General features: G+C 32.6%; 1 protein-coding gene across 1 annotated transcript in view; it reads right to left on the minus strand.

Annotated features, from left to right (window-relative positions):
* LOC129968406 (protein O-mannosyl-transferase TMTC1-like) overlaps positions 1 to 24574 on the minus strand; it is a 314983-nt gene that overhangs the window by 24902 nt on the left and 265507 nt on the right. Inside the window, exons 12-14 of the mRNA XM_056082263.1 lie at positions 12792 to 13006; positions 9329 to 9464; positions 2690 to 2834 (exon numbers count right to left, since the gene is read on the minus strand). Coding sequence (XP_055938238.1) covers positions 2690 to 2834; positions 9329 to 9464; positions 12792 to 13006 — 496 coding nt within the window. The remainder of the gene's footprint in view (positions 1 to 2689; positions 2835 to 9328; positions 9465 to 12791; positions 13007 to 24574) is intronic.

The raw sequence follows: 24574 nt of genomic DNA on the forward strand, positions 1-24574 counted from the left end.
TCTATCTACATATACTCAGCATGTAAACGTTATAACTGACAAAAACAATGATTCAGACAAATGAAATTTGGTTTATGGTCTTTTTACTAAAATTATATTATGTGTCATTTTTTTTTTGTTGTTGTTAAAACGCATAATTCTTTTCTTCTCTATACAAGAAGGTTCAGAATGCTTGAGTGCGAGATTCATTGGAGAACGGGTGGATCGCATTTTTAAAGGAGTATGTGAGTTAATTTACAGGAGATCAGTCCAATTAGTTTCTTTTTCGTACTCGATAGTACTGCGAGTTGCAAAAACATGAGTTTCGTGTTGATAATTTCCAAAATAACTTTATTTTATATATAAAATATTGCCAAGGATTAAAATTTAAGACTAATCTATTGTAAATAAATACGTTTGAACTAATGTATTTTTCCATTTTCAGGCGAATTTTTAATTGAACTTGGACGTATTGCTTATATATTCTTTGAGCGATTTTTCGTTTGTATATAATTTGGGAAGTATAGAAAATCAATACAAATTATTTGTTAAATTATGGGATCTTCAGAGGATCTTGAATATTATTGCTAATGATTTCTTCAATTTTTTTTTATTTTTTTATTCTACGTAACTTTAATATATTTCCTCAAGTAATATTCTTCTGAAATTAAAATAATACTACACGCATTAAATTTATTATATGATATAGAAATATATATTTCTTCAATATTTTTTATTTTCTCAAAATAATAAAAAAGAAATATTAACGTTTTCCTTCTACTGTTTGATATAGTAGTCATCAGAAAAACCCAAAACTTATCGCTTTTTGATGAATGAATAATATTAGTGCATATTTCTTTCATAATATACGCATATATATTATCTTCTATTTTTCTAACTCCACTTGGCATATTAACATTACGGTGAAGGTAATGGTTGAATGGTAATGGTGAAGATTTTACGTAACCGAGAATAGAGAGTACAGGAAAGTGATTAAAAAAATTACAGAATTTATTCATTTATGTGATTTTGTATTATGTATTTCATGAATAAATTTGGATAATCAGTTCTGAGAAAAGTCCATCTGGAAACCACACATCTTTTGGTATGTTACACATGTTGACATGTTGATTAGTATGTTTGCAAAAAATTAGGAAAACGTTTACAAAAATTATGCTTATCTGAAACCTAATTATTGAAAATAATATTTTGTTTTGTTTCCTAAACATAAGATTTTTATTCTATATTGATTTTCAAAAGAAAAAGTGGAATACTGTTTTTCGCATACTAATAAGAATGCACAGAGCAGTACATAACAGAAAGAAAATAAAACCATTCTAAAAATTTTAAAAACTTCCCAAAAACTTCTGGAAATTACGAGGGGGAGTCGGGAAAAATAAAGCAGTAGAACTGTTAGCCATCATGTTATAGATTTATCGATTAATTTTAATTAAATTTTGAGTAATATCGTTTAGTAATGATTTTTTGAGAGATAATCTATATTTTATTTTCTTAATATTTACTTTGAAGGAACATGGCAAAACGTAACGAACTAATAAAATAATCGATGTTTTAAAAAGACTCTTTTAATAGAGAACAAAAAAAAAAAAAAAGTGGAAAACAGTTTTTTCACCTATTGTATAGATGTTTGTACAAATTTGTCAGTGAGCTGTTGAGAAGTGAAGCCACAATATCTTGTATAAAACTTAAAATTCCTAAAAATTCATTTGAAATTGAAATATATTATAAATGTGATTAAAATTGCAATTTGCTTAAATTATTTCAGGTTCCAGACATATCAGGGCTTACGCTTTTACGTTTTTCTTTTGCCAACTATATTTCTGTTTTAAAAAAAAGCGATTTTCTATTTTTTTTTAAATTTTTTTAAATTTTTTTTTTTACTAAAAGATTCTATTTTAATTTTTTGCTATGCTTCAACTGATGAAGGAATTTTTAGACACTAAGATACATAACACTCGAATTTATAAAATGATGTCTTAACTTCAGAAGTTTTGCCAGCATTAATTTTTTTATGAGATGGGAAAAAAACGTTCAAGAGTTTCTTATCATGAGTTGTAAATATTACAAGATGGAAAATGAAAAACGAAACTTAAAGTGGTAGAAATTAATATAGTTTGTCCATTTCCCGTATTTCGGTACAATTAATTCGGTCCGATTCATATTAAAAATGAAAACTTTGTTAACTTCCTTTTTCTTCGTACCGATTTTCTTAAGGGAAAAAGAGCCAATGGGACGCAGAACCAATAGTAAAACATTGCAGTACTTCGAATAAACATGTGAAGGATTTGCTGTCTGAAGCGACTGTTTGACCATCTACATCTTCGCATGTCAGTTTTCTAACTACTGTGGTAATCAGTTGTTGTAACTTCATTTTGTGTTAAATTTATATGGTCTTTTCTTTTTATCTCTCATATGCTTGATTTTCTGGCCAGGTTCTCCACTATCGATCAAGTTTTCGCCCGGCAGCAATATCAACCTGCTTCAGTATGCTGGACACGCCCTTAAAGTTGACCTGTGATCTGAGGATGCATTGCAACGTTCGTAAGAAAAAAGGATAAAGAAGCGAAAAGGCATTTTTTTAAATTCTTTCTATCATTTACTTTTCTTTAAAGAGATGTATGAAAACAGTACGAAACAGAACTAATGTTGCATCGTTAAAAGTGACGTTGATTGAAACCGATCTGCTTACGTAATGCAATTTGGTATCATTCCTGTTCGGATATTTTCTGAGAAGATATTGGTAAAGAGCTCGACCTTCCTGATGCCTGCCGGACACCAAGTAGAGCATACCCAGATTGTCCATCACCTGAGGGTCTTCTTCGATGAACAGAGCCCTAGAAATAAAGGAACATTTCTTAGAAACTTTTGACGCGCTTCGTTCCTTTTGCTTTCAGCTACTAAACTTAAAAATGAAGTTTAGTGGAACTAAATGATCTTAAAGTTTATGTAAAAAACATCATAAAATTTCGATTTATATAAATGTACAAATTTTTATGCAACAAAATTGGATCTGAAATGAAATAAAGCAGGAAGAAACAAATTTTATATTAAATCTGATGTTGAGAATTTAATTTTAATACTTCACGAATTTAATAAATAAATCAGTATTACTAAATAAGTGATAACAATATCTAATCCTCCACCACCTTCTGTATTACTGGAATTCAAAATACCCTGTCACTTTTTGTCTGCCTTCATTATTAGTTGCAAAATCCCAACTTCTGTTTTGGAGTCTAGAAAAGAATATAGATTTTTATTATATTTAAATTATTGATTTATTGATGTGCAGATAAAGCTAAGAATAAATAAAAAAATTAATTAATCACGGGATCATTTAACTTCACATTATATTTACATTTTGAAATATTTTAATGATTAAAATTTCTTAAAAAGGCGAAATTTTCTATTTTTTGGTCGTTAGATTTAAAAATGTTTTATCAATTTTGTTACTGCTAACAATCATTTTGCGGGCTTATTAGGAGGAATTTTTAAAAGTAGGTGTTTGAGATGCCGAATGGTTAATCCTCCTAATTTCGAAAATGTTGAAAATTCTAATTTCCGTCTGAATTTAGTTTTTCATGAAAATAGTGAGCAATGTCTCCCCCATAATTTAAAGTTTATAGTCAGAAATCAGTTGAGAATGTTGGTGCAATATATTTTTCCATTTTTAAGGAACTGAGCTCTTTCCAATTTTTAATTTTATCTCAAGAAAACATATAATTTTTTTAATTCATCAGAATCCTCCAACGTATTTTTATTTGTATTATTTATGATTTTTTGTATTATTATTTATGATTTTTTGTATTATTTATGACAATTTCTTTAACTCTTTTTAATTCGTGATCAAAAATGTTTTAAACAAGGTAAAAAAAGCTTAAGAGTAAAGCAAGATCTACATTGGGGCATCTACGTTACCAATTTTTGTCTCAACAAAATACAAAAATGAAAAATAAACAGCCTTAATCTTTTCTGAATTTCAACCTAAGTATCGCAAATTTCAAAATTTAGGATGCACAGACGACGAGGTTCGAAACATAACTAATTATTGTAATAATACAAATATTAACAAGACAAATATAATTTGTATAGAACACTTTCGCAGATGTTAAATTTTCGATCAATAAATTTCAAAAATTATTATACTGAACAAGAATTAGCTCAAATTTGTGGAAATGCAGTATCATTTTTGAATATCAATTAATAGTTGTACTCTTTAACATTATTGTTCTTTGTTTTAACTATAAAGAGAATGCAATTCAATACTGGAAGAAGACATTTGATGCTTGATTTTTTTCTTTATTCAATATCATAATTTTATTTAAATTTAGCTTTCATTTCTTTTCCATAGATATTCAAATTGATCATATTTTTTTTTGTAGCTATTTATTTTAAAACATATTTTAACTCGGTAACAAAGGTATAATTGAAACTTCTTTGCAGAACAGTAGCACATTTTCAAGAATTTCGAAGAATATGATGATTTAATTTTGAAAATTATGTGAAGTTGCAAGCGGACGATCCAATAAAGCAATTAAAGTGCCGGTAGATGCATGGGAAATGAAAAGCATAGCTCAGCAATTCAAGAAGAATACTTAATCGAGAATGCCTATATTAAAAGGAAAGAACAAAGGATTTTCTTTTGTTGAAAAAATGGAGTTCAATCTCTTTTATATTACTTAAAAATTACATTTTACTTAGAATAATAATAAATTTACTTAGAATTAATTTACTTAGTTTACTTAATTTAATTTACTTAATTTACTTAGAATAATAGTGAAAAATATTAATAAATTATGGTTAACTTTTATTTTTGTTATATGATCAGATAAAATAAAGATTAATTTCGGAAGGCCAAAATGTCTTCGCGTGTTTAATCATATGCTAAAAATAGAAACGTGCACAAGTTTTTTTTTCTTTTGCACAAATAAGGACCATAAATATTAGGAATAGGAATCAAAGATACTATTCTCATGCAAGATTGCCGAACTTCCTTAATTCTTCGAAAATATAAGCGGATATATTCGTGGGCGCAAGATTGTGGAGGGATGAATTGTGTCCGATTCTGGAAAATTTTTCCCCCAGAACCCTTTCGATAATCGAGTTAGAAGCTAAGACCCCGTGCCCCAGGGAGGGTAGCCCCGAGGAAGATAATTACGATCCTTTTCGAGAAGTATATATCGCTGCGGCAGAGGTGACTTCAACGCGCAATTATTCAGGGGACTGCCCGCAAAAGTACGAAACGATGTCGATGATCCCGAGTGTGAATTCCAGCTGCACACTTGGACAATACCGTTTAAAATTGTGCAGTTAAAGGAGAGTAAAGCAATCGAATTTTTACTATGCGTTAAATGCATATATGCATTTGTTCAACTCGTGTTCTGAATATGTTACTTTTCTTGAAGCCCTACTGTGAAAACATTAGGATGTAATTGTAACGGAGGGAAAATTCTGAAATTGAGAATATTATACACACATTCACTTTTTCAGTTTTTAGAATTAAGTGCTTTAATTCCTTAAGAAATAAAACATTACAAAAACAGTAAGGTTATACTAATTTCTAAACAATGACATTTTAGCATGTTGAAGATACATGAATTATATCAAAAACTTCGTTATTTTTAAAAATGTGTTCTAAAAAATGTATTAGAAAAGTATTAAACTGTAATAGACTGGTATTAAAATATCGGCTTCCCAATGGCAGAATTCAAGGTACTAAACCCTATTTCATCCGTGTGGGTGGGCTTGGAGTACATTAATGTCGAGATTTAACTATCTTGCTGCTAACTTGGGGAGGAAGTTCGAGAAAGGAAATGCCTGTTCTCTTTACCAAAATTTACTTTGCGTTGCTTCAAATTCAGTCTGTTTATATTCAAATCAAACTAAAATCCTTCAAGAGTACTTTGTGGATGTTCCCTTCCATCATGTTCCACGGGGCCCCATGTCACCTCGCAACCGCGACCGTGTTTGCTCCTCACTTAAATATCACCGGAGGCGCGTGTCAATAGTCCAGGAGTTAGTAGTTTCCGAGTTTTCTTGAAGATAATTACGAAGGGCGTTGAATTTTCGCTTGTTTAATATCAACTGAGAACTCGAATCAAGACGCCGGAAAACATGGCGGATGAACTTGCGCTTAGTCGCATATGCGCTCACTCGTTAAATAGAATATTATAAAATTCTTAAAAGGAATATGGAATTTTAATATTCATCCATGGAGAATGATCAAGACAGCAGTTTCTGTGAATTTTAACATCATAGGAAGAATCGGAAAATGCACATTGCGTTGCACATTCCAACATCAAATAGGCGATTGTTACTGCCATTCAACAGTAAGCCCTATAAAAGAATGATGTTAAATTACTAAAATAAAAAAGAAATAAGAAAGCGGTAGTTTCTCTCTTCTGTATAAAAGAGATGGATCGAAAGCTTCTGCATACAAACTAGATATAATTGACTTTCGGAATGCTGTCAGACATTACTTTATAGTCTGATGATGAAAATAATTGAGGGAGATAAAACAGTGCCATAAACGACACTTTCATAATCTATTATAGACCGGATGATATTTCGATAAACATCAGAAGGTTGTTACCCGAAGAAGTATTGCAAAAAGTTCTTAGTTACTGACTCCATTCCAGAACATTTAATGATCATTCCAGAATATTTAATGATTGAAGATACCTCTTTCTCATAATAATGTGAGAATGGAAAGTCAACTGCTTGTCAAATATTATGCCCAAAAATTTATGGGTGTCTCGAAACGAATCGGGATGTCATTCAAAGACAATTCTAGATCAGGATGAAAGGGTCTTCAACAAAAATAGGTGTGTGTTGAAACTGTAAGCAAGTTCCTATTCGACCACTCAACAATACTGTTGATGGCTCTATGAAGCTGTTTTTCTATAAATTCCATATATCGTGCATAACCTGAAATTTGCAAATCATCAGTGTAAGGATCACTTTATTGATTGACAGAAATAATTGACAAAATGGGATCCATGACTAAAACAAAAAAAAAGTTTATGCTGAAGATACAACCTTGAAGGCACGAGTAAAAGTCATTAGAATAAGTGATTGTAAATAGAATTTTAAAAAAAAGTCTTTGCTTTTAAAATTTTGTATAAATGTGGACAGATTTACTTTAAATCCTAGATCATATAAATACTGTTACAAAATTTTTCTATACAGCAAATAAATACCGTCGATCAATCGTAATGCATTTAATCTCTAATAGTTCAGCAACTTGCTTGCTTGCTAATCCTCTAGTCTTTTTACTCGTCGGCGACTCCGACTCCTCTCACACACACAACTTTTGACGATCCACACAACTTCTCACGATACACACGACTTCCGCCGATACACACACTTCCTCTTCGCTTCAGAGTTCCCGTCTTTTATAGTTCCGGGAGACGGGGCTGGAATCTTCGGACCAATCAGGGCGTACCTGGCTGTATCTTGGGTCTTAGTGGATGGATCGTGAAAGTTCTCGAACTTTCCAGTGGTATCCATTTAGTCGCCAAACTCGCCAAATTCATCGCCAAACCGCCAAATTCTCGCCAAATTTGTCGCCAAGCTCCGAGGTTATTGACGCGGCATCCACTCAACATGCACAGGACAGATCGTACAATTGTCTTTCTTACGATGACACTATTCGGGCCGGGTAGCAAAATTACAGATTTGTAACAATACTTTAGGATGTCTTACGTAAAGATGCAATCATTTGCCTTGTCAAGTAAAAAAATAATGATATCAAATGAAATCATTATTTTAACGACATCAAATGTTTTCGTTTCAAAAAAGTGACTTAAATATCCATTTCTAAAGAAACTAATTATCTGTTGTTGACCATTTCCTTCCAAATCAAAGAAAATCAGAGATATGTTCATTTTTCTCAAGGAGTTATGCCAAACATGCATTTACTAATCCCCCAAAGTTTGCATATGCAGCCGATTAGGGCAGTGGGTCGATTTTGATATTGGAATCACAAACCCATAATAACAAATATTTAGAAAGACACGATCATTTCTATGCTTTGAACTTGTAAAACATATTCAGAAGAGAAATTTCTGAAAAATGCTGTAATATGGAGTAGGAGATTCCAACCGGACACCGTGAAGTCTATTCGATAATAGAAAATGTTTTATGTAGTTCTAAGACTTCAGGTTAATGTTATACGATTGATATTTTGTTATTTGAAGATATGATTTGATTCTTCCGGTGTGACTATTTTGGATAAATAAAGGTTCTGTATAGTTGCCCACTGAGCAAACAGAAGCAGCAAGAACGTCAACTATTTTCGGAATAATGAGAAATTTCTTTTTCAGAAAAGAAATTTGTTTATCAAGATAGATACTGCACATCTTTCTAACATTATTCAACGTATCTTTTGCTATACCAAGATAAAACACCAAGTCCAGAGAGTGCCCCTTTCGCTTAATCCCTAGCAGACTTGGGTGGCTAACTACAGCGGAGAATATATGCATCTGATCCGACGTCACCCATGATCAACCTGTGGGATTTTTGGTTGTCCGTGAAAAGGAAACATAGAGGCAATAGCGTTTCACGGAAAACTCCCTTACTTGCCCTTGAGGGATGGAAGAAATTACAGAATAATTTTAAAGGGAGGAAGGGGCTCTTGGGAGTGGAATATCTTACCTACTACCTGCATGAAGCTTGGAACCAGAAAAAATATTTTCCCCATTGTCTTTGTCTTTTCTTCAGATAATGTGGCCTCCATTGCATAGAAAAGAAAAACTAGTTCACGTTTTGGTTGGATCGATTGAATCGAAAATTTGATTTACATTCAAATGTTTGCACATCAAATTTTGTTATTTTTGTTGGTTAATTCTCAAAGAAATAAAGCTCGAGTGCAAAGGGGCAAACAGTTATTTCTATAAATCTTGAAATATAAATAAGCGTCATGTGTCATTTATCAAATGTGTTGCCTTCATATGCTCAAGCAACTGCATCGTAATAGCAGAAAATAATCAAAGTAAAAATATTTCCGATACATACACTTCTATTACAGTACTTTAAGTGAATAATGTTTTTGTCAAAAGCATAAAAGTAGGAAGTAAATCATGAAAGCAAGTGACGATGGAATCAGTTTTTTCCAAGCAGTTCTTAAAAACCAGAATATATTGAAATTTCTATTTTCTTAGTATATACTTATCAGTATCTTGAGCTTTAAAAAAAATTTTTTTGGCATTTGTATTTCTGATGAAAACAATTTCTGTTTCTCAATGTTTCTCAATGTCAATAAGAGCGCATTTTTAAAATCTTGTCATTGTTATTTCACAAAACAAGTGCAGAGATTTGGAGTAACACCCACCTTTTGTAGAGCTCCTCCGCCCTCCTGCTATGCTCCGGTGTTCTGAGGGATCGCGCTGCGTTGATGATCGCTACCGTGTGGTTCGGTTGTGCGCTAATGGCGCGCTCGTATTGCATCATGGCTTCACTCGAGCGACCTGCGGGTAAGAAGGAGGGCAAACGCTTTATCAATAACAATGAAAGTGAAATTTTTCTAAGAGCTATAGTGAAAGCAGTTTCAGTAACTCTGAAGCACTTTTTAATTAAATTTCACATGCACCATGCATGTACTGATGCAATTTTGTCATTCATTTTATTTTTACTACCGCATATATTTGAATACTGAAATATTTATACAGTTATATTTGTCAATGACAACATGTCATTATAATATTTTCGAAACTTACTTATCGTTTAATCGAATTATTTAATCAAATTTTGACTCCATTCGTTTGGCGCTACAGAGGATTTATTTTCAAATATATACAGGGTGTTTTTTTTTTTTTTTTTTTTTTTGAATTGACGGTACTTAGAGACCTCTGTAGCTCGAACTATCAGCCGCAAAGCCACCAAATTTTGTACGGGGACTATTGACGACATGGAAAAAAAGAATCAGCGAAAAAAAATTTAGTTCGAAAAGTTGCTGATACGGGGAATATGGCGCTTTTGATCTAAATTTTAAGTTTAACTACACGATAAAATTTTAAAAGTCTACAGTAAATAGATGAATGAATAACAAAGAAATAATTTTTCCACAAATGTGCTTTATTCGATAAAATAACTTCTGTAAATGGTTACAAATTTTAAAAAAGAGAAGATTCTATTCGACTTTCTTTTTTATTCTTTGTCCTTTTGTTTTTATTCAGTAGAATCACTTTTCCGGGGAAGACCGCGGCTATTTTCAATATGACCTCCATTTTTTTGGATTAAGCATTGCATTCTGTACATCGTAAAACTCTATAGCTGAATGCAACATTTCAGGAGGCATGTTCATAACAGTCCGTGTTATGTTTTCCTTTACAACTGATAAGTTCGAGAATCAACCAAGATAAACCTTCGATTTTAAATAACACCACAGAAAAAAGTTGTATGAGATTAGATCGGGGGAACGAGGTGACCATGCAATACGAAAACATCGACTAATGACTCTTTCATTTGTAAAGTGATGGTCCAACAGTTTCTGTACGGATGTACCAATATGTGGTGGGGCTCCATCCTGCATAAAGACTATTTTATCTAAGCATTGCCTTTGCTAAAGTTGTGGGATAACAAAACTACTCAACATATCATGATATCTTTGAGCGTTTACAGAACATGTCTGAGGTCCTGCTTGGGTAATTGTCTCCAAAAAGTACGGTCCGATGATAAAATCTGCTGTAAAACCACACCAAACAGTTACTTTTTGAGAATGGAGTGGGATTTCTTGAAATGCATGGGGTTGTTCAGATGACCAAATTCAGCCCCATTCAAATACAAATGGGCCTTATCATTCCAGAGAATTGTCCAACGCCAAGCCTCCTCCACCTCCATCTTGACAAGAAATGTCAAAGCAAAGGTTAATCGAAGATCATAATCTGTAGGTTTTAATTCATGTAAAAGGCTAATTTTAAATGGATAAAATTGGAGAATTTTTCTTAAAACATTCCATACTGTTGAAGCATTAATATCCAGTTGTCGGGTAATTCCATGTGTGCTGCTATTACCAGCTGTACTCGTCTGACTTCTTTCAACGATTGCAGTCGCAACATCTGTGATCGTATCCTCCGATACCAGTTTCCGTTCTCTACCAGGCCGAGTTGCGAGGGAATCTATTTTTTCAAATTTTTTAATCATTGCTTTCACTGCATTAATTGATAGAGGTCCTTTACGTAAATTGTTTCGACTCCTAAATTCGCGAAAAGCGGCCGCTTCAGTGGATTGATTAAGATAAAAGAGCTTCACAAATAATGCATGCTGTGCTAAAGTGAGACGCAATTTAAAAATCAGCTGATACCTGAAAAGATTTTCAATGCCCCTCTTCTTTTTTATAATTCAAAATACTGGCGCTGGTCTCGATTACGTAATCGGGATTTTGCATTTTGCTATTTTCCCCATGTTTTATGCAAAATTTTAGCTGTCTTAAAGTGTAAAAAGCCACATTTTACCCTATCGGCAACATTTGGAACTAAATTTTTTTTCCCGGATTCCTTTTTCCCATGTCGTTAATAGTTCCGGTACAAAATTTGGTGGCTTTGCGACTGATAGTTCAAGCTACAGATGTCTTTGAGTACCATCAGTTTAAAAAAAAACACCCTATATATATATATATATATATATATAATTGAGAAAATCTATAATTTTCATAATTATACTTATGAAGACACATACATACACACACACAAAAAAAAAAAAGTAAAATTGTCATACTTTTGCCGTACTGAATTACATTGTTTATACATTCTGTGTAATACTGTTTGTAAGGACGGGATACTGTTATTGGTTTTTCGTTTATTTCCTGATATATTAGAGCTTTTAAATTTTGTACACTTGTGGAACGTCATGAAAATACACTACTGCGATATTTTCAGAGCTAAATTATCATTTTTATCGAATGATTTTGAGCAAATTTTAACTTTATGTAACAGCGAATTAAAAAAAAAACATGGATAATAAATTCCGTAATATTTTATAATATTGATTTATATATAATACACAAAATAATGAAAAACATTTTGGAAGAAATATGTTTTTTTAGTGAACTATATCTCAGAATATACGTTTTTTAATATAAGGAGTGGAGATAAATGACGAACATAAGGCATTTAAAATAAGTGACCTGCGTAAATGAATTAAACATCAACGAATGTTGTTAAAATTCCTACACATTCATCGAAATAAATTATGAACATGATTAAAATCCCAATTCAACTTAACTTTTTGGGACGCATTTCCTATTTCAAGACAGAGAATTATAAAAACTCACTTGGTGCTAGATTTGTACTGTATGGAATGTGCGTAATACATTCAGTATTTCAGTTATTTAATTATGAGGCTCTAGAAATATCAGAAAGTGCATGATTGTGTGGTAGGTGCTAAACCATATGGCCGAATGTAGAACGGATCGTCATTTCGCATTTTAGTGTCGTCTAATAAATGTTTAAATGTTTGTAACCTTCTAATCGCTTAATGAGTTTGCCGATCTTTAAGATATGAAGAACAAGCACTTAAATAAAAAAGTCAAACTTTTTTGTGTTTATTGTAATTTTAATACTCATTTTTGACCGGGTCATTTGCTTTTGAGCTTTGAAAATATAAAAGGCTGATTCTGCAGCTCGGAGAATATATTGAAAAAGTTCTTTTTTAGTACAAGTTTGATAAAAGCTTGATTATTGCATCAAACTGCTTTACACCATTGCGCTTAAACCCCGCCCTAGGAATAAAATTCATCCTTAATTTTTTCTGATTTCATTATGCATAATGCATTGAATCAAAGGAATAAGGCTCACCATGCGTTTCGAGAAAGAATCCATAATTGTTGAGGACATCCGCGTCCTCTGGATCTAGATGTATGGCCCAAACGTAGAGTCTTTCCGCATCTTGCAGCCTCCCCGCAGCCCCGGCATACAGGGACGCGAGGGATGAGATGGCTGGCACGAATTCGGGATCCAGCTGGATAGCTCTCAGAAAGTAACTTTCTGCCACGTCTTCTCGCCCACGCTTCCTGCGGAAGGAAATAAGCACATCAGATGCAATAAACAGACACAAGAACAAACAAACAAAAAAAAAATGCATAAGAGGCGAAATTTTACGTTCGTCTTCTTTCTGGAGTTTTTGACCATTATTCCTCTGACTGTGGAATTTTTTAAAAAATCACTATTCAGATGCGATGTTTGCAAATAAGTTCAAATATTTATCAAACAAAGTGAACTGATACTACGTGCTACACGATAATAATATGTATGATATAAAAATTATATAATCGTAAAAATAAACACTCTAAACTGTGAAAAACGCGGGATGCAATAGAAAATGGACTGATTGCCAACCCGCGGAAATGACGAGATAAGCAGCTGGAGGATTAAGAAATGCAGATGCATCTTAACTGTATAATTTTGTTTATGTAATTTCAAAGATTTTTAGGTCAGATATACCGGCAGGAGACTTCCTGGTATATTACAACAATGTAGCAAGTTACTTTCTTCATAGTGACCTCGTTGCATTTTGAGTCATTTCAATGAGACCCACGACATTCAAAAAATGGAGAGAACTCTTCAAATTTCTGGAAAGCACGCTCATTGGGTACTTCGGGAAGAGAATGTAAAATTGGATATTACAAATGCTTTTCCATTACACACATAAAAAAAAAAAAAAAAATCAGAAACATCATTTCCACTCGATATATCAGCTCCATTCTCTTCAGTCAATCATTGCGGCCGAAGCACATCGGAAAGCGTCCGATCCATCTTCGTAAATGTTGAGGCTCCATTCTCAACTCCGAAAGTGCCGGTTTCGTGTTCTAGAGTCCCATTCTCGAGGGATGAAACGACTCTTCTCTCCCCTCTAAGTAATGTAAGCAGACACTCTCGGGGCTATAAGGGAAATGATCACCTAGGATCGTGTGTTTTGAAGCAGAATCTTCGTTCCGATGGAGCAGGGGGAGTCGATCTGTTTTAGGAAACCTTGCATCGTGCATAATTCAGAAGCTCGGTTTTTATGGGGCCTGCCCCTGCATGATTAATTGGGAAAAAGTAAGAAGGAGACGGCGGGGCTGAAGAAGAAGTGTTACAGACATTAAATATTTATCTAGTGAATTTGAATGATTTCGCCTCTCTAAGTGTTTAAAGTTTCAGTTATTTTGGTATCCTGAATTTTTATTTCCATCTACGCGAAATTTGCAGAGATAGAAAATATTTCAACCGTTAAGATGTTTCACTTAAAAAAATTTATGAATCTCAGCTTTTTAGATCTCAATGCATCCAAAATGTTAATTTTTAGAATTTTATCTGTGGGTCTGTGTATGTGATAAATGCATAATGAAATAACTAAAAAGTTGAATAGATGAAATTTGGTATTCATACCAAAATTGTAGATGTTTTATCAAATTTTAAGCGAAATTATTCTAAGGATATATTTTTGTCTTTTCATGTGGTGTTATATCTTTTTTTAAGTGGTGTAATTATACCTTTTTATGCAAGTTGCTAACCAAACGAAAAAATGCTAGAAAATGGAAATGCGTTGCTCACTCTTTACAAAATCGAAGCTCGACGAGAAACCGCATTATATTGGAAAAAAATGCGAGAATATCGAAGGAAGAACTCTCCTGCTGACTACCATTGCATTAAGATGGTTTACTGTTAGGAATACAATATCTGTATTGCAGAAATGTCAATCGTGTCTTTTATATCCATGATTTGAAAGGTAGCAACGTTTTATGGGTGTGTTTCAAGATTCCATCTGATCATTATCGAAAGGTTAACGGGAGATCGCAGAAGTGAAAAAAAGAAACGATTTTTTTCCCACTGTAATCCACTACAGTTCCGATTCTGCAATATCGGAAATGAAATGAACATATTTCATAGGATTTAATTGGTTATAAAATAATTTTTAGAGAAAAAAAATAAGTAACTTGCTCCAATTTCTCTTCTTTGTATCTTTCATCAAAATATGTCTACAGTAGCGGTCAGTTGAAATGCAGCATTTTTTGTTTGAACGGTATCATAAATTCAATTTAGACAAATAATGCTATTGCAAAGAAGGTTCTTTTGATCGACTTCCAAAAAGAATGCTCGACCGAATGAATATTGTGTCATCCGTTAAGCGACTGTGTCAATAGGTGTTAAAAAACCGATTTTCGAACTTTTGAGTTTAGTTGACCCCCGTTAAGGTAGTGAAATAGAGAGACTCCTTACATCTCTACACCACCCAGATGATTCTAAGTCAAAGAAGTGACTCTTTTTTACATTTCTTTCATGGACTTCAAAGAATTTCGAGCGTTTTCAGAGAGCTTCCACTTAAGTAAAACTTTTCGAAGTAGATTTAGCCTTTCGAATAAATTATTCAGAAATCACCCAAAGCCTTACTACGAAACAAAAGCTCTTTTCACAATCACTGTTTTATTGAATAACTTTTGAATGTTTTTATTTTTAAAAAAATTAACTTTAGGTTGATTGATGTTCAGTTAAATGCATACTGTTTATTTTATTTTACAAAAGGAATTTACAGAATAGCATGCCTTAATTTTCTAGCCTTAAAATTATTTTTAAAAGAAATCTGGGAGTAACATATGGAGGTCCTGAACATCCAAGTTATAGAAAAGTTGAATTTCATTTTAAAGCGATAAATAAGTCTCGAGATATTAAAAATGAGTGAACTAAGAATCAATTGAACTTTTCATAAAATCATCGGAAGAAATTTTAAGAGAAAAAAATAAAGTTCTTGTTAGAAGAAGTTAGAGAAAAAAAAGTTCTTGTTAGTCAAACTAATCAACTAGGTCTAATCTAGGTTTTTGACTAAAATAAAATTCTAGGTTTAATCAACTAATTATAGGCAGATATAGTCAATATGCATATTCTTTAAAATCAGAATTCAACGGTAAATGATTTGTTAACGTGCATTTGTATTCTTTCCAAATATACTTGAGATTAAAAAAAATATGAAAGTTGTCAAGCGTCTTAACCGTCAACATTTGAAGATTAAAAAAATAACCATTGTTTTGATGTTTAATATATATATTTATTTTTCCGAACGAAAATCGATTCAATTTCAGATAGATAGGTGTGAAGAATTTTTAAACAGGCTATCTTCAAAGGAATGTTTTTTTTTTTTTTTTTAAATCCTACAAATAATAACAAAACGAAACTTGCGTTGTTGAAATCTTTCACAAATCACTTAAAACAAATATGTGGAAACCTTTTTCAGAGAAGAGTGTGAAATGATGTATTGATGTTATTGATAAATCTTTAGTTATGATAATGGGTGATATCGCTCCATACAAATGAATCCCGTTTGCGTTTCTCGTGAAAACAGAAGTCATGCTTGGAAAAGTCCTGAAGCTCATTTATGCCTCTACAGTTACCCTCAATCCCATGAGCAAAATGTGCAGAAATATATCATATCAATAAAAATAATATTTATCAAAAAGAACTTCTACTTAATAATAAGTCATGGAAAGATTTTAAAATAATTTATTCGAAAGGAAAAATCGTATCGAGAAGATTTACCAAAATACTGTTAGTTCCTTTAAAAAAAGTAGTCCCTAAAAATATACTGTAGTGTGTGTGTTGCGATTTTCTACTGAACTGCCCGGTTTTAAATATAATATTTGTAATCTATACAAACACAGCTACACTACAAATTTTACAAACACACATAGACAAGTAAGTTAAAGTAAACAGTATGGTGGAGGGATTTCATCGTTTCCAACCGAAAGCATTCGGCGTTAGCGCAAGGGTTGCGCATAGGAAAAAGTCGATCTCAGGATGCAGGTCTCCCGTTCAACTGCTTGTCTGTAAACGACACAAGGGGCTTCTGTAAAATGCCACAAGGGGGCGCTCTCTGCTCAAGGGGAAAAAGAGGTGCTACAATACTATTTTTTTCAAATTTCGAAAAAGAAAGATAAAGAGAATAAATTACTCGACTTAGAATTGGCGGGTGTCGGTGGCGGAGTTACCTTTTATCACGATTATTCACTTCAGCCATGGCCAATGAAGGCAAAGTATCCCATAAATAGTATTTTGGGCATACCTGCGCCTACATGTATAAATTATGGAAAGAAAAAAAAATTAAAGACTAGAGTGGTGTTTATTCATTGGTCACTATTTTGTGAAACGAAAACAAGGAAATTCAATTGCAAATGTCAGCTAATCATCATATTTTGTAGAAATATTTGTACGGAAAATCAAATCCGGTGGATGTGCAGTGAAAAATCCAGTAGGTTTAATGATAATGAAACTTTATTCGACACGTAATGCAAGTAACAAAACTGTACAAAGCGTACGCAAAACTGCTCTTGCCTAAATCAATAACACACAAGTAGCAAATCGCTATTAATCAACTTCAATAGCTTAGAAAACACTCTTTAATGAAATTCGCTTAATGGCTCGCTTGGGCTCAACTCAATTGCCGATTATTCAAGGGCTAATTCCTTTCCGTCTGCACTCTCCGCTTTAGAGAGTTCTCGTGACAGGATATCGAATATTTTAGAAGGTGATCGTATGCTCACTCCTATTGAATATATCGCCAGAATTACAGCAATTTCAGAAATTTTCCATCTCAGTGCCAGGGCCATTGACTCGGTCTACATTTAGCAACTATTTGAGCTGATTGTAAATTTTTTTACCTTACCAAGAAACCAAAGATGTAAGGGAACCATATTACAAATTCTTAACAATATTTTATGAATATATATTGTCCAGGAAAGGAATGTTTGAAGAAAATATAATCAGATTTCTTTCACGAAAGGAAATAATTTTCGATTGAAGGAATTTACCCTAAATATTTTTCTGATTTTGGAAACTATGAAGCAAACAGAAGACTTTAATGAAGGTTTTATGACAATCAATAGAGTTGTTTGATTTTATTAATTTAAAATTCAGTTTTCATTGTACAGTTGAATGTTGCTTCAGCAAACAACATGATGGTCCCGAAGATTTATTTAGTGAATTTAATTTTCAAAAGTAAGAACATGGGGAAAAGACATATGTACGATATATTAATAAATCAAAAGGATTTATTTTGATTTATCATTTTAGAAAAATACTTTGCAGTTTGCTGTTAATTAAAATGGATCAAAATTTAATTTCTCGTATTTAAATGCCGATGTAGATCTGAAATCTCCGCTCAATAATGAATTTGTAACTTATTTTCCGTGCTGTAAACATGTTTCTAATTTGCTTTCATTTGAAATACGGTTCCAATAAGTTTCGAGTTTATTTATCTTTAATTCTCTGAAGAGAAACAAAAGCCTTCTATTTTTTTTTTCTTTTTTTGCACTAACAGAAATTTCAGTACAAAAACCATGATCGTCCATATTAAATAATTGATTTGAGCAGTCATCGAACAGTTTCAGGTGAAATTGACTGGAAAATATTTTGGCAAACGCATTGGAAGTCGATAAGTATTCAAACGAGGATTTTTCACAAACATTTTAGGTATAAAACTACAAAGCTTAGGTATAAACATTTTAGGTCTCTTATTAGGTTGAGTGAACTTAACTAGACGACCTTTTCTTATCTTGTTTTCGATTCAATTTTCCTTAAAGAAATTTTATTATATACTACATTATAGGATGGGATAAATCTTCTTATTTAGCTATATACTGGATTGATTTACCACTACCACGAATAAAACTAATCACTTTTAAATGCTATTGATAGTTTTCTTACAACTACGCTCCATTTTAAAGTAATAAATAGAACATTGAAAAGTAAGCAAGCAAAGATTAAAACCAAACTTTTTTTAAAATATCATCAAAATGAAAAGAAAAAAAAAATGTAACAAATGATAATTTTTGTTACGAATTTATCCGAAATTTTTCGATGTACGAGCACTTTTGTGATGCATTCTATCTCTGCTTTCTTGCATTTTCATTTTTATTAACAAGATAAATCGATTTTTATTCCAAAAGTATGAAAAAATAAATCTCGTGGAAACAGCTAGCGCACGCTTTTAGTTTTTCTTGTAAGATTTTGACAGCACATTGCTTTCAACAAATCATTTAAAATGTAATTAATGCAATTATTGCTAAAATATTTGTTATACAGATGTGTTTTTCCACTCACTGATTGAGCAGAGAATTCTATGTGAGCTTTGTGGCAATTAATTATAAAATATCCTTATTAATTTTCGAAATAAATAATACGTTTCGGCGATTTTTCAGCAAGATACTCGCTTTCTCCTTCAACTTATTTCAATTTTATTTTCAACTTTGACTTTAAGTATTTTGAGGTTAATTTTTAGATTATAAATAATAATAGAGTTTTTTTAGCATATATTATTTTTATAATTTTGTCAACATGTTTTAATACTTCATTTATTCTAAAGAAAGCTGCAACAGGAGAACAGCAAATTCTTTTAAAAATGACTGCATTATTTTCCTGCATTTTGTAAGTTATTTGCGTTTTGATTACATTTAAAAAATGATGCATACCATGAGAGAATATTGTGTATCATTATATATATTTGTTTATAAATGGAAATAAAACTTTACAATTCTTTTATAATCCTGAAAGAATTTCCGTCAACGCTATTCTAGGATACCAGCTAGTCTGTTCTAAACATGACAGCTGACCAAATTTATAACACCTTAGTCGTTTTCCACATTAAAGAACTGAAATAATTTTCGGTTAAATAAGAAAAACAAGAAAGGAAACATGGTTATATTTAAAGGATATTTTAATTAAAATACACGCCCATAATGTAGTTTAATGTACAAGGACAGTCCTTTTCCACTTGTAGGGTAGAAAGTTAAGTGACGAGATGCTCAGTTGTGTGCAGCATGATTGTGGCAAGAAGGGCATTTCGCTTTTCTTCTTTGTTATCCATTCAGCCACACCTCGGTGAATTTGTGCTGCATTAATGCACTTCTTCTGGTATATCCTATTCTTTTATTTAATTCACCGACAGATTTTCCAATGTAAATGCCGATTCCACTCTCTGTTGCGAAAATGACGATCTCTGACCTGTTCTTAAAGTTTGCAAACGATCTTTCGGGTATCCTGTTTATCAATTTCTTGAAAAGACAGGTATTTTTATTGGAGTACGCTTTTCCTCGACTGCTGATTAAAAAAAAATTCCTTTAGTATCTCCTTTCTTAAAAAACGCAAGCACTTCTTCCACATTCAGCAAACGATATAAAAATCGAATATCAGTTTTTGAATTACAAAACACCCGTTTGGTGGTGGAATGAGTGTAAGTGACTCACAGTCCTTCGGAGAAAGGGGGGGGGGTCTTAAGTATCCTGGGGGTGTTATTTTACGATCTTACAAAAGACGCCAAGACGATCTGGGAGATAACCACTTTTATGGAAGATGAAATATCGAAGGGCATAAAAGCGGGAAGACGAAGCGTTTTTTTTTTTTTTTAGAGCGATGTGTTAAAGAGGTGCTGTAACAATTTCCGCAGAATGAATTTCTTCCGGGCCAATAAAAAGTAAAGCATTTTCGAATTTATTATATGCCAGAATAATACCCCCCGCCCCCGAACTCGTCCTGCTTATTTACGGCGTTACAATGGGCTTTATGGCAGGCCGACACTCGTGAAAGAGGTTGTGTTGCCCTACACATAAATTTCGATGGTAAATCTTGGCCAAAAAATGGTTATTCCTCTTGTACGTTTTTTAATTTATTCTTTAAGCTCTTTTTTGAATGCATCCGTTTCTTTCAGACTGTTGCGTGCCTAGAATTTTACGAGGTTGTTGAGCAGTCAGATCTTTTAAAATCTTTTTCTTTTAACTCCCGGATGAATCTTATGTTTCAGAGAACAGAATGCTCGATAGCCAAGCCTAATGAAAAATAGCGAGAATAAAAAGGATGCTTAAAGAATTTATTCAGAAACGAACAAAGAAATGGGTTCTTCATATATAAGTTACGATCCATCGAATATTATCAGAAATAACTTCGATTAGTGTTAATAATAACTTTGAATAGTCATCTTTTAATTTTTTGCTAACCATTTACCATCAGGTGACTCTAAGAATTTGCATATACATTTTTTTTTTATGAAATTTTATTTTTATAATGTTATATCCCCTGCTAATTTTTTTCTCCCATTAAAAGTCATTAGGAATAAAAAAAAAAAAATGGGGGACTTGCTGAAACCCACTACTTTATGTCTGCTGCGAATACAAATTGGATAATTATTTGGCGACAACCTACTTCTGTGACATAAATGCCACTCAAAATATCGATCGATAATTGAATGCGATAGGCCTGAGGTACAGAAACAAGTTGTATTGCATGCTTACATTTTTACTGAGCATTACTAAGGGATGGTTGCCCCACCTATATTAGCTGCACGCGAGATGCTCAAATTATTTATAAAGTTTGAGTCCTTATTACGGTAATAAATGCAGATAATTCCATCGATTGGTACAAAAGAAATGAGATGATTGTCGTTCTTTGTTTTACAGAACCCTCATTTAAAAAATATGTAATTTTATATTTTAAATGTAATTGCTTGTTAAAGCGATCTTTTTTTTTTCTTTTAATTTTATTCTTGTTTGGTCATTTGTCTTTTTTTTTTTTTTTTTTTTTTTTTTTTTTCAAAAAACAGATGCCTTTCGTTACTACAAACATATTTGAATGACGGAATTGAAGTATGGATCAGATTGTAGTTTTTCGTGTCTTTTTATATATTTATGAATTTTATTTTTCAACCACATTTTTTTTTCTGCTGTTATATAGCAAAGTATGTGCACTTTCAATCTCATTACTCGCGTTCGCAATTAAGTTGTTCTTTTTGGTCTGCGAATCATCATTAGGCTCGTGCGGGCTACGCCACTATAATGTAATGTGATTAAAAAAAATTGTAGAATAATAAATCACAAACAATTTTCACATAACAGTGCCGTGATTGGTTGATTTTTGAGACAATTTTAACAAATATACTGTCTGATAATAATAAAACTGCGAATTGAAAATGCTGTAATTCATCCTGACATTTCATATGAAAATGTTAGATTTAAAAATGGCGTGTGCATGGAATTTTGTTGCTAACAACGGAATTTTGTTTCTTGAAGGAAGAAATATAATTTCTATTAGTTACTTCTATGACGGTCAATATTTAAAAAAAAAAGAAAGAAAAAGTACTCAGGGGGAAATGAAAGTTTTCGCCAGATCTTGTCCAATATTTGATCTGTAACAAAGGACACACCATTTGATTATTCGAACCTTCAATGTCTCAGCATAACGAATTGGTGTGGTCATTAACCATAAAAATGAATAAATTGCTTTGAACACAAGTGATCTATTTAATGTTTTATGGAACTCAAAATGCATTATAGACTTTTCTTTCGGCATCATGTCATTAAACATTTAAGTATCATTGCTGTCTTCAGTGTTATTTCTTTCTTATGGTTTGCAGTCGGATAAAAACTTCTGCAATTTCTATATAGTCATAAGGTTAATTATTCATTAGCGCTACTTGCCAGTATATAAAGTAATTTTTAAGCTTAATATCGCACTGCTAGCCCGACAGCACACTTTGTTCTAAATTCTTTTATTGCTCAGCCTACTGCTTCCTATAATTTCATGCAGCAGTTAGAATAAAAAGAACAGAAATGCATGAAACAATGCATCTCATTTCTTATCGGAGGATTGAGGCCAAATTGACTCCTGGGTGCGCTAGCCTTTCAGATTCATTTAACATTATGTTTATGACAGAGTATGGGCGGGGCCCCGGTGACCTGATGATAAGGTCTCGGCTTCGGAACCGGAGGGTTTCAAGTTCATGTCCCAATTCCATCGAAGAACCATCGTGCAAGGGGGTCTGTTGCACGTTAAATTCGTCATGACCAAACGTCCTCCCGCTGATATGGCGTGGTGTGGAGAGGGGGGTACCAGCTCAGTGTCGTCCTCGTCATCTGACCGCGGTTTAAAATGACGAGATCCGTCCCATAATAGCCCTTGTGTTGCTTTAAACGGAACGTTAATATAACTAAACAAACAAACAGAGTATGGGCGTAAGCGCAGAGATATTTCTGCAAGTATTCCTTCGATGGTGAAGATGATGATGGCTCAGATTCCTCAGGTATCGATGAAATTTCGAAAAGTGACCCTAATGTAAAATTTAAAAAAAAACGCATATTCTGAATATTCTAAAAAAAATCTGATTGAAATCCTCCTCGTGAAAAAAGTAACAAATCGTTGTATAAATGCCTGCGGATAAACTGTCTCATAATTAATATTAAAATTTCATTTTATACTGAATGAGGAATGATAAAAGTGTTTTTTGAATATGTCTATAACAAATAAAAAGGATAAGTTATGAATGGTCTATGTCTAATCTTTCTTTTTCTCAAAATATTAAAATGTAAACTATATGAAAAAATGTAGATTGTCCTTATTCTTTAAATATTTTATACAGAAAAAAAACCTACTTGTTTTTAAAATAAGCTTTGCATTAATGGAACAGGGGAAGAATAAAATAATACAAAAAAAATGTGGAAAAAAGAAGCTAAATTGAAAGTTGTTTTTTGTTATGAAAAATCGAATTTATGTCTTAAATAGAACATATTTACATGAAAAGGTATTCAGATACTCTAATCATATTTTATTTTTATATACAATGTATTAAGATAAAGAAAATGCCTGCCAATATGAGGTCAAAATGACCTCGTATGTGCACTTGTGTTCAGAAAGAGGGTGGTTTTGTCGAAGGGCTGGGAATGTTTGTAAAGAAACTGTTGGTAGAAATATTTTGCATCTGCTTAAAAGTTTCAGCTAGTTTGCCAGTGTGTAAAAGTTCTCCATTTTAATAAAAATCTTCTGATTATTTTATCGGGCTATCTTTCTGCATACCCTATTTCTTTCTGAGTATCCATTATAAGAGAAGGGGGGCTGTAACGAAGTGCACCGAATCACCCACTCAAGGACGGAAGGCGTTTCTTTCCGTTATTCTCTCCAACACACAACAGTCTTCCAAATCGCGAGCAAAACTTTATCCTACCGTTTAAGGTAACTCAAGTATAAAGCAAGAAAAATCGCTTATCCTTCCCTCCATGCCCTTTCGAGAGGTTGGAATCCACCCTCTTTCCTACATACGATCCAGGTACTTTGCATGAAGGAAGATAAAATAGCCTTCCATCCCTTCCAGAGCTGTGAAAATCGTTTTCCACGGACACTTTGTTAACCCTCCCCCCATTCGACGGAAAAGTTCTTGCAGCACTGCACTATCGGGAGGGAATGCTTCACTGGATAATATCGCGTTAGATTTTCGTTTAGCAAAAGAACATCCTCTTCAACCCAAAGCTACGCTAACGATTTTTTTTAAGAGAAGAGATAGCAGGGAAATGCGGTTGAGATTGGCGCTTTCTAGGATAGATGTGAAAAACTTCTCTAAATTCTCACTGTTATAAAGCGACTGGCAGTTACAATTATTCACTTACGCTGCTCTGGTACATTTTTAAAGCTATATTTACATATATTTCTTGCAGCAGTCCTTGTAGTTTGCCGATTTTAACATCTTCGTATATGAAGTATAATGCAAAGAAAAAAATTGTAATCCTGTAAGATACTAATAGAGATTTCTTATTTTTAATCTCGATGTTTTTTTATTTTCGACTAATTATAAA

This window comes from Argiope bruennichi, chromosome 5 (genome assembly GCF_947563725.1).
Source record: "Argiope bruennichi chromosome 5, qqArgBrue1.1, whole genome shotgun sequence".
Taxonomy (NCBI): domain Eukaryota; kingdom Metazoa; phylum Arthropoda; class Arachnida; order Araneae; family Araneidae; genus Argiope; species Argiope bruennichi.